Source organism: Cucurbita pepo, chromosome LG16 (genome assembly GCF_002806865.2).
Source record: "Cucurbita pepo subsp. pepo cultivar mu-cu-16 chromosome LG16, ASM280686v2, whole genome shotgun sequence".
NCBI classification, from domain to species: Eukaryota; Viridiplantae; Streptophyta; class Magnoliopsida; order Cucurbitales; family Cucurbitaceae; genus Cucurbita; species Cucurbita pepo.
The window spans coordinates 5810738-5822169 of record NC_036653.1 but is presented as its reverse complement, the minus strand read 5'-3'; the positions used below and the strand labels follow the sequence as shown (position 1 = coordinate 5822169).

The window sequence follows — 11432 nt, the reverse complement described above, 5'->3', positions numbered from 1 at the left end:
CTCTCTCTAATCGAGGCTCAGTGAGCTGGAACACCGCCCGTGTTTGACTCTGATATCATTTTTTATAAGGGTGTATAAACTTCTCCCTAGTAGATGCGTTTTGAAACCTTAAGGGGAAATCCAGAAGAAAAAAAAGTCAAAAAAGACAATATCTAAGCAAACACTTTTAAAAGCTTGAGAGGAAGTTCGAAAAGGAAAACAAAAAAAAAAAAATCATATTTGTTAGCATGAGGTTTAGACTATTTCGGCTTCTTAGGACCTGAACCAGCTTCTTACTAGATGAGCTGGAACTTCTCGCTCCATGTGGGATCTCACAATCCACCCCCTTCGAGGTCCAATGAGCTGGAACACCACCTGTATCTGACTCTGATATCATTTTTTATAAGGATGTAAAAACTTCTCCCTAGTAGATGCGTTTTAAAACTTTAAAGGGGAAACCCAAAAGAAAAAAAAAAAGCCAAAAAAGACAATATCTAAGCAAACACGTTTTAAAAGGTTGAGAAGAAGTCCGAAAGGGAAAACCCAAAAGAAAATCGTTAGCAGTAGGCTTAGACTATTCCAGCTTCTTAGACCCGAACCTAAGAAGATATTGTATAGATACATGGAGAAATTATCTTTGGGTTTCTTAGAATCAAAGCAACAGTAAAAAAAAAAACATATCTTTGGGTATAAACAGCCTCCACCGAGTTGAATTCCTAAACTTTGAACCTTTTTTTTTTGTTTTTTCCTTATGAAAACATGTGAACTGCACAGATCCTGTTGTTGTACCTGCACTTTCCCTATCCAAAATGAACACAAACGTGTCAGCCTACAGACAGCACCAAAAGCGGAGCCTCCAACATGTGAAGTACACAAAGTCGGGCAATATGGCAACACGATTCCTCTCAATGATCCATTCAAATAAGACGTGTTCCCACACATCTGAACACCTCCAAATTTATTATTCAATTTCTTTGTCTTCTCATCCCTTCATTCATTCCTTCTCTCTTACTTAATAAATCCATGATTTCATTCCTTGAATCCTCAAGGAACTCTCTTGGCAACTTCCAAAATGTTATTCTTAATCCAACCCTCTCTCTCTTTTGATTATACTTAACCATGGTTAGTTGTTGTAAAGGTCGCAAATTTATGAAATTTATGTGAGGTATAATATGATATTGTTCCCTTTGAGTATAAATTCTCGTAGCTTTGCTTTGGACTTCTCCAAAAGGCATCAACGTGGGACCCCCTTCCAACGATTCTTAATCGGGGTGACGTTGCCTGGATGGGGTTGACCAACAGGCCCATCCATGCATGGAATGAAAATGACAAGAATAGCCTTGTCAAAGCTTCTACGAAGGCGAGGTGCAATTGCCAATGGCAGTCCGGTTGGGCAACCAGAGAGAGAGAGAGAGAGTCTTTTCTGTCGCTGCGCTGTCATATGCTGAACCGATCGCATCTCTCCATATCCCATATCCCAATTTCTCCGTATTTTCTTCTTTTCATCTTATAAATTGCATTTCCTCTGCACCCAATTTCACAATTCAAACCTCTCTGCTCTGTTTAATTGAGCTCAAATGGCGAGAAAGGGTGGTGGTGGTGGTGGTTTCCACGATCTGCTGCCGGTAATGGCGGAGAAATTGGGAGGAGAAGGGCTGATAAACGAGCTCTGTAATGGGTTTCAGATGCTGATGGACAAAGAGAAGGGCGTGATCACTTTAGAGAGCCTTAGGACAAACTCTTCCCTTTTGGGTTTGTGGGATATGGGAGAGGAAGAGCTTGTGAGCATGATGAGGGAAGGGGACTTGGATGGCGATGGCGCTTTGAATCAAATGGAGTTTTGCGTTTTGATGTTCAGATTAAGCCCTGAATTGATGGAAGAGTCTCTGTATTGGCTTGATGACGCTTTGGAAAAGGAGTTTAAAGCATCTTGATGCCTTCTCCTTACCAACAAGAACAAGAACAAGAACAAACCACACCACGGCGGCCGGCCGCCATGTCTGGTGAGGAACAGGAAGCTTCTGGGTTTCCCATTTTCATGTCAAGTGTCTGTCGGTGTGGTGTATTCTATATCGATTACTCCAAAATAGAAATGAATAAAGACATGGCCAAGTGTTTGTTCTATGTGTTCTTCAATATTTTTAGTTTTATTTTTGTTTTCTTAGTCAAGAAGTTTAGTTTGTAAATTATAAATGACCAAAATTAAAAATATTTTACGACTTATTCAAATTCAAATATTTTACGACTTTTTTCGTCGCATAATTTGGATACCAATTAAGAGGAAGTAGCGTCTAATGGCCGCATTTCGATGTTGATTAAATGCAGCCATAAGTCCAAACTTCCAAAGTCAAATGAATGTACAATCTATTGAGGATTATTGGGAATGAGTCCCATTGGTTAATTTAGTGGAAGATCACGAGCCTTAGGGGAGGCTTATCGTGTATTTTGTTCTAGGGGAGGATTGTTGAGAATTATTGGGAGTGGGTCTCACGTTGGTTAATTTAATAAATGATCATGGATTTATAAGTATTTAAGGAATGATCCTGGGTTTATAAGTGAGTAATACTACTTGGTATGAGGCCTTTTGTGAAAGCCCAGAGTAAAGCCATGAGAACTTATGATCAAGGTGGACAATATCATACCACAATCAATGTACTACGAGAACCTCGATCTCCATAATCTCTATTAAGAGGAGCGAAGAAGGGTATTCAAGAAGCTCGATGATCTGAAGAATTCGATCAAACTAATTTAACTTGAACAATTTTAGTTGTTTATGAACTTTATAGGTTCGTTAGTTGAATTATGAATTTATTTCAGTTAGGTTTTAAAACTAGATTGGATGAATGGAACTAACCCAATTTACTGATAATTTTTAAAAATACTACGATTCCATTATATGTATATATATATATATTTATCTCATTTTTATTTAATTTCATATTTATTATTATTTATTCCCTAACCATTTCTTAAAATTTTAATTAAATATTTAAAAATAAATAAGCACTTGCATTCTATTTTTATTAAAAACAAAAATATAAATAAATGAACTAATTCAATTTTAAAAAATTAAAAAAAAAAAAAAAAAAAAGCAAATCGTGAAAGAGAAGTTTTGTAATAGAATTGTAAGAATGGGAAAAATGGCGGTGTTGATCGGATGCAATTACCCAGGAACTAAGGCGGAGCTCAAAGGATGCATCAACGACGTCAATCGGATGCATCAGTGTCTGATCAACCGTTACGGCTTCTCCGACGACGACATCAACATCCTCATTGATACCGACGACTCCTACACCCAACCCACCGGCAAGAACATCCGCTCTGCCCTTTCCCGTCTCGTCAGATCCGCCGATCCAGGCGACTTTCTCTTCGTCCACTACAGCGGCCACGGCACTCGTCTCCCTGCCGAGACCGGCGAGGATGACGACACCGGCTACGACGAGTGCATTGCTCCCTGCGATATGAACCTCATCACTGGTCCGCCATTTCTCCTCTCTGTTCTATCTATACGTTTTGCCCTAATTTTACCGATTTTTGGAATCTGATTAGGGTAATGCTTCAATTCCTTTCCATTTTATTGTGCGAACAGATGACGATTTCAGGGAGTTGGTAGATCAGGTTCCGCAGGGATGCCGATTAACAATCGTATCGGATTCTTGCCACAGTGGTGGTCTTATTGACGATGCGGAGGAGCAAATAGGAGAGAGTACCAACACCAAATGCCAAGAACAAGGACAAGGAAATAGCTCCCACTTTGGTTTCAGGAACTTTATGCATCAAAGCGTTGAAGGTGCTTTGGAATCACGAGGGATTCATGTTCCCTCGGCATTCCATCACCATCGCGATGATCGTCCGACGAACGAGGACGAATTGCAAGCCAGAGAGGTGGAGCTTTCACATGGGGAGCGAGTCAATGTGAAGAGTAGATCGTTACCACTCCCCACTCTTATAGACATTCTGAAGCATAAAACTGGGAAGGATGACATTGATGTGGGGAAATTGAGGCCGACCCTTTTCGATTTATTTGGGGAAGATTCAAGCCCCAAGGTGAAGAAGTTTATGAAGGTGATCATGGACAAACTCCGGGGTGGTGGTGATGGTGACAAGGGACAATCTGGAGGAGAAGGGTTGTTTGGAATGGTTGGCAATTTGGCTCAAGAATTTCTGAAACAAAAACTGGATGAGAAGGATGAAGATTATGTGAAACCTGCGTTGAAAACTGAAGTGGGCTGTAAAACAGAGGCGTATGCTGGATCATTCAAGCGGACACTTCCCGATGGTGGGATCCTCATCAGTGGCTGCCAGACTGACCAAACATCTGCTGATGCCACGCCTTCTGGAAATGCTGCTGCCGCTTATGGAGCTCTTAGCAATGCCATTCAGACCATACTTAAGGAATCTGATGGGCCAATCACCAACCAGGAGCTTGTTTTGACGGCTCGGAAAATGCTGAAACGCCAAGGCTTCACTCAGAGACCTGGCCTCTACTGCAGTGATTGTCACGTCAATGCTCCCTTTGTTTGCTGATTTTTGTGCCTTGTTTGCGTTTCCTGGAACTGGAAATGGCTTTAAAAATTAGTGTTCCTATGTGGGCATTGGGTTGGTTCTGTTGCTATAATGATTTTGGGCTGCGTTATAAATTGAAATAAAGGGTTGAACCTTACATTATTAAGATTTGAACTTTCTTTTATCAGGTGAGCCCCTGAAAACATAGTACACTACCACGATATCTAAATATGATTAAAGCTAACAAAACTTCGAAGCCACTTGAGTTACTATTGAGTGCAGGGTCAGGACAAGGCTAATGTTGTGATCCCGTTAAACCAATCTAAAAAAGAGACTAAGGATTATATGGGTAGTTAGCTCAAGCAAAGGACTCCTATTGTGTGTACACAAATGGGTCGAGGTTCGAAACCCGCCTTGAGAGAGGATGAGGGACTACATGAATAGGTAACATGATACACCACTACTATGTGTAGAGTAAATCTACCTTGAGAGAGGATAAGAGACTACATAAGTAGATAGGTTCATTATTGTGGGTAGAAACGGGGGATGATCTGGAAAACATAAGTAGATAGGTTCATTATTGTGTGTAGAAATAGGGAGGTAGTGTAAACGTGCCTTGATAGTGGACGAGAGACTACATGAGAAAGTGACAATTATATCCCATAAAAATTATGTGTAAAATACCAAAAGCTGTTATTTATGTTCAAGAAAGTTTCAACAATACAATTGTGACTGTTACTGATGTACGGGTCGGGTCGAGTAATTTCTTCTTGGTCCTCCACTGATACTTGTGGATTTAAAAGTCTATGGTCGGGTCGAGTAATTTCTTCTTGGTCCTCCACTGATACTTGTGGATTTAAAAGTCTATGGTCCTCCACTAATACTCGGCTCAAACGACAGTCTTATTATAATTTTTATTTTAGATTTAATTTTGATATTAATTCATTTTATTTCAGACTAAATTTTACACAATTTTCTAGTTAGGATACATTTATTATTTGAACCAATGTTAGAGTCTCTATTTATTACTTGATAAAATCAATTATTGCCTATTGCACAAAAATAGCCACAAAAAAAATACTTACCATTATTGTTCGACTTTAGATAATATCATATATCATTATATTGTCCAACTAGCTAGTGTTCGTTTGTAACGGCCCAAGTTCAAGTTCACTGCCATCAGATATTGTCATTTATTTTTTTTTTCAGAGTTCTCTTTAAAAAAAAATTAAAACATGTCTACTAAGGAGAAATTTTCATATTACGAATGTTTTGTTTTCCTCACCAACCGACGTGGGATCTCACAATCTACCCTCTTCAGGATCTAGCGTGGCACTTATTCCTCTCTCCAACTGATGTGGAATCTCACGAAAGACAATATCTACTAGCAGTGACATATTACATAGTTGTTCTATCATGTCCTCCGTGCATAGAAATAAAATAAATAGGGAAAGAGGAACAGATTATTACTTCTCTGCAACCAAAAAAGCTTCAAAACCTACAAAAATGGCACAGGTTGATGAAAGAGATAAGCAAGCATTACAGCATATTGAAGATGTCACGACACATGCCAGCCAAATCCAACGATAAATTCTAACTCAAATTCTGTCAAAAAAATGCTGATGTCGAATACTTGCAACAACATGGCCTCCATGGCTCTACCGAGCTTTCAACCTTCAAGAACCTTATACCGCCCATCTCATACGAACAATTAAGACCTTATATAGATCGTATAGCCAACGGCGATGATTCCCCAATCCTATGCACAAACCCCATCACAGAGTTCTTTATAAGGTACACTTCTTATTCTCTTGATGCGTTTCAATTCCATGCCTAAAATCAATGGTTTCTTGCAGCTCTGGGACATCTGGTGGAGAGCCCAAGTTGATTCCAATGTATGAAGAAGAGTTCATGAGAAGGCTATCATTTTTTGACTATGTGATGCCAAGAATGAAGCAGCTGTTTCCAAATAGTTTGGTGGGCAAAGGCAAAGGAATGCACTTTCAGTTTGCAAAGGTTGAGTTAAAGACAAGATCTGGAATTGTTGCTCACACTGCAACTACTAGTTTGTGCAAGAGAGCAAACCTCAATAATACAAGTCCTAAAGACATCATTCTCTGCACAGACTCCAACCAAAGCCTGTACTGTCAGTTGCTTTGTGGGCTGTGTCAGAACGACATAGTGTTTCGAGTTGGTGCTCTGTTTGCCTCAACCTTAATCCATGTCCTTAAATTCCTCGAGATCATTGGGTTGTTTTGGCTAGTGATATAAGAGCAGGAACCTTGAACACCAAAATTACAGACCCATCAGTGAGAGAAGCTGTTATGAACATTCTAAACCCCAATGCTCAACTTGCAGATTTTATTGAAGCTGAATGTAGCAAAGGAACATCAAGGCTATGGCCGAACGCCAAATACATTAATGCTATTGTGACAGGAAGCATGTCACAGTACCTTCCCAAGCTAAATTACTACAGTAATCACCTTCCTATTGTTTCTGACCATTATGGTGCTTCAGAATGCTTCCTTGGGTTAAACTTAGATCCATTGTGTAGCCCTGATCGAACCTCCTATACTTTAATCCCGACCATGGCATATTTCGAGTTCCTGCCGATCGACAGGACGAAATCCAGTAGAGAAGTAAGCCGAGAATTAGTTGATCTTGTTGATGTCAAGTTAGGACATGAATATGAGCTTGTCATCACTACTTATGCTGGCAAGTCTGTCTGTCTGTCTTCTTCTTTTCAATATTGTTCTTGGGAGTTCTGATTTAGTTCATGAATAAGTTTACTGTTGCAGGGCTCTACCGTTATTGCATGGGGGACATTCTTCGTGTGACAGGATTTAAGAACAAAGCTCCAAATTTTAGTTTTGTATGCAGGAAAAACGTTGTTTTGAGCCTTGATATTGAGAAAACAGATGAAGCAGAGCTTCATGATGCTGTACAAGAAGCAGCTCGTCTTTTGAGCCCATTTGGGGCGGCCATTGCTGACTACACTAGCCATGCGGATAGCTCCAAGTTTCCTGGACACTATGTGTTGTACTGGGAAATTCACGTTAAGGGGGGAATTTCTATTCCATCCTCAATCTATGAGGATTGCTGCTTCGCCATTGAAGAGTCACTTAATGGACCGTACCGCTATCTACGATCTCATGAGAAGTGTATCAATCCATTGGAGATAAAGATTGTAAAGGTTGGAACTTTTGAGAAACTCATGGCACAGGCACTGAATCGAGGAGCTTCAATGAGCCAATACAAGACGCCTCGATGTGTAAATTCTACGCACATCATTGAGCTTTTGGACTCGAACGTTGTTACCAAATACTTCAGTAAAGAATGCCCAAAAGTGGATACCAACGCTCTGCACCGTCTTCTTTCCAAGTAGTTCTTCGTGCAAGCTGAATGTTCTTCATGTATTTTAAAGTTTCTGAGTTTTACTTTTATGGGAGAGATTGTCATAAGCTTTTCATCTGGTTTGCTTTGTTCTTGAAATAACAATTGGGTTTTGTTTTTTTGAATGGTCAATTTCATTCCATGGCATGCGATGACACTTCAAAACAAGCAAAGAGTCGGAGTCCTCTACAACCCACGTGCTTTTGACAATCTAAATCTCAAATAAAGTTAAAAGACTAGAAGATAATAGTCTACACATGTGGATGGGATAAGAACGAGACTCGACTTTTTAAAGATAGAAGAATCAAAGAGAACCACGTCCCTGTTTCAAAGAGAAAGACGACCTTCTAATAAGTTTCAAAGGGCTTGTCATAGGGCTCTAAGAAGTTTGAACCCGGTTTAGGAATCTCGTGACTGTTACGTCACACCATATGCTTATCCTTAGCTTCAATGTATCTAATTATCCTGTTTCAAAGAGATAAGAACGAGACTCGGCTTTTTAAAGATAGAAGAATCAAAGAGAATCATGTCCCTGTTTCAAAGAGAAAGACGATCTTCTAATAAGTTTCCAAGGGCTTGTCATAGGGCTCTAAGAAGTTTGAACCCGGTTCAGGAATCTCGTGACTGTTACATCATACCATATGACTATCCTTAGCTTCAATGTATCTGATTAGAGCACAGAAATATGAACCACTAAAACAAATTAAACATAAAGCATCTACATGGATCACTACACAAGTAACAAGCACACATATCAGAGTTCAATCTACCCTCCAATACAACCCTACCTCTCTCACTAGGAAGGAATGGTTCAATTAGAAAAGTTCTAGTGGTTTCAATATTTCACCCCCACTTCATCTTTCCTAGAACCCTACATGTACTTATGACGGACAAAGAAAAAAAAATTACAATCATCTCTACCTCCCACATATACTTGTACACAGAAGGGAAATTACATCAATTGTCCAAAAAAATCGATCCCTGGCCTCGATTCTCCGATTCATAAACTTTACAATGGTCAAAGGCTATAGCTGGTTACACATCTTCGGCTGCACCTTCCTCAGAGTGATCTGATGTTATTGTGGACTCGTAACTCAGACTAAGTGAAGTTGACCCTAAAGAAGAGATTGAAGACCTCTTGATTTCAGGAGAAGGAGATTCCTTTGTTGGTGGTGATTCTTTTTCTTTTAGCAAGGTTGGAATTGAGATATTGGGAAAATTCAGGCGAGCTGAAGTCCCATACATGGCCCTTGCAGCTTCATCATAAGCAAGTGCCGCATCAATGGCAGTTGGAAATGTACCTAACCACAGCCGACTTCCCCTTTTCGGTGCCCGAATTTCTGCAACCCATTTCCCCCATGTCCTTTGCCTAACTCCTCTGTAATTACATCGCATATTCTCTGGCCCTCCCTTACCTTTCATGCAGCCTTTCTTCGATCCCTTGGCTGGAACTCTACGAGTGAGTTTCGCCTCATCATTACATGAGTCGAGGTGATCATTGTAATCTTTCCATTTTGCAAGAGTCTCTGCCACGGATAAAGATCCAGGCCGTCTAGTTTGTAATTTTTCTAATTTAGGCATCCAAGAATTAAATAGATTGGACTGAACAAATAAGAAAGACCACAAAGAACCTGTCACCATTATAAGATGATTTCAATTTTCATACTATAAGCAATCAATCAAATGCACAAATAAAGCAAAATCAGTAGACAAATCATTTTCCAGGCCATATGTGCATCATGCTACAGAGCACGTGTACATGATGCAAATGAACGGGAACAAAGAAAAAAAACTCAAATGAAGTTTCTTCGTTTGTTCCCTCATCAACCCTATCTTCATTTCTATGATGACCCAAGGACATGCTCATTCTTTAGCAATAGAGAAACTTTTGAATTTAAAGGTAACATTACGATCCCAATATGTATGTTTTGTTATTCCTAAAAATAACTAAGTTCCAAATCATTCAATTGTCCCATTCTAACTCCTCATGCTATGGATGTGTACCCAACAAATTTCAGTCGAGTCCAAACTGAAAAACGGGCATGATAGAACCCAAATGTATTGGAAAATGAAAGATAATGGAATTACAAACTAACTCCCCCAAGTATTTGAGGTACTATGAACCTCCCCTTTCGATATATCTCTCAAGTCCTAATTCGATCACAAAAATAAATGCCTACCATTCACCTAGCCCACTTCCTCTATTTATTTAGACCCCATAACAACGCCCCTATCTAGTGATATCCTAAAAGTACCAAAATTGTATTCCTATCAGGGGATTGCTGCCACCCAATGCTCATTGAAAATACAACAGTCGCACATCATGAAGGTGGCCGCCGCTAATGTGGCAAAATGCTATGAACACAATTTTTAACTTTTCACTCATTAGTGTACTCCATACTAACTGATTCCTAAACTACATAATGTTGACTGCAACTACAGCGCTTCAAAAAAGGAACAGAACAAAATAAAACGAAGTTAAATTGTGCACAAGATTCATGTTCTCCACCAAATTGAACTGGTGATTCGTGTATATTGCAGTAAACAAGCTGATCCCAGTCCCAGCTATAATTTCACTATGTCAAGAACTAACGACCAAGTGGAGGTTGACATTGACACCCGGGCAACAGAACACATTAATCAAGTCACTTGATCCTTAAAATTGTAAAAGAAACACTACCCAGTAGCGTTTTCGTTCATTAAAACATGTAATAGTGAATCCGTACGATTAACTTCTAAAAAAAAAAATGAAACTAGCGGGAAACTGCCGGTGAGCGTAGATTCTAAAAACACCTTTAAAAAATGCAAACGGAAATGAAAACGATGGCATCTATAATTAAAGAGGAAGGACAATCCCCCTTGCATACATTAGTTAATCCATGCCTGCAAAGTCAAAACACCATTTGATTTTTACGACCTCTTTTCAACCCAGGATCGCATTTCACAAACCCTTTAGCTCAACCACAAGCTTCAGGAGAAAAAAGGGGGAAAACAACACAAAATCCATAAATTCCACATTCTGCTGATCTCTTAAACTTTGCACAACAGAAGTCAACAGAAAGGCCCACTTTTCATTTCACAGTGATGAACAAAGCAGCCACTATTTTGAAGCTAAAAAGAATCAGAATTTTTGTAATAAAAAAAGCTAGAAAATTACCTCCTTTTCTGCGGTGAGAAGAAGTTCCTAAATTTGCGACGTCGAACAAAGGAAAGACATTCCGATTCTAAAGTGCCAGCCAGAGACAAAAGACGGTCGCGTTGACGACTACAAAGCGGACGAACGGGGAACCCTAGGCCCCAAAAGTACCACTTCCAATTAAATTAACGGATCTACTTGTGAATTGTGAATTTTGTTATTTATTGTATGGGCCGATTGATCCAAGGCCCAATTAATTTTTCAAAATAAGACAACTAATTTTCCATATTTTAATTAAAAAAAAAAAAATTGAGGATAACAATAATAGTCGTGTCCCCTACAAAAGGCTTCGTATCAATGAAGATAGTATTTCTCACTTATAAACCCATGATCTTCCACTAAATTATTCAATGTGGGA

General features: G+C 39.3%; 3 protein-coding genes and 1 pseudogene across 4 annotated transcripts; 3 read left to right on the top strand and 1 right to left on the bottom strand.

Moving 5' to 3' along the window:
* Positions 1-564: 564 nt before the first annotated feature.
* Positions 565-2103, top strand: LOC111777470 (calcium-binding protein PBP1-like). The gene has a single exon (XM_023657094.1). The coding sequence runs from the start codon at positions 1557-1559 to the stop codon at positions 1911-1913; it is 357 nt and encodes a 118-aa protein (XP_023512862.1). The 5' UTR covers positions 565-1556; the 3' UTR covers positions 1914-2103.
* A 966-nt stretch (positions 2104-3069) lies between these two features.
* LOC111777454 (metacaspase-4-like) lies at positions 3070-4651 on the top strand. Its single transcript, XM_023657072.1, has 2 exons — positions 3070-3456; positions 3569-4651. The coding sequence occupies exons 1-2, from the start codon at positions 3111-3113 to the stop codon at positions 4504-4506; spliced, it is 1284 nt and encodes a 427-aa protein (XP_023512840.1). The 5' UTR covers positions 3070-3110; the 3' UTR covers positions 4507-4651.
* Positions 4652-5861: 1210 nt separating this feature from the next.
* On the top strand, positions 5862-8458 carry LOC111777707 (annotated as a pseudogene).
* Positions 8459-8581: 123 nt separating this feature from the next.
* Positions 8582-11208, bottom strand: LOC111777709 (dehydration-responsive element-binding protein 2A-like). Of its 2 annotated transcripts, none has more exons than XM_023657429.1 (2): positions 11036-11208; positions 8582-9509 (listed from the first exon to the last, which is right to left on the bottom strand). In XM_023657429.1, exon 2 carries the CDS (start codon positions 9457-9459, stop codon positions 8914-8916), a length of 546 nt encoding a protein of 181 aa, XP_023513197.1. In that variant the 5' UTR covers positions 9460-9509; positions 11036-11208; the 3' UTR covers positions 8582-8913. The 2 variants fall into 2 exon arrangements, with proteins under 2 accessions (XP_023513197.1, XP_023513198.1); XM_023657430.1 differs by having other exon boundaries at positions 8582-9480; positions 11036-11194.
* Positions 11209-11432: the final 224 nt, after the last annotated feature.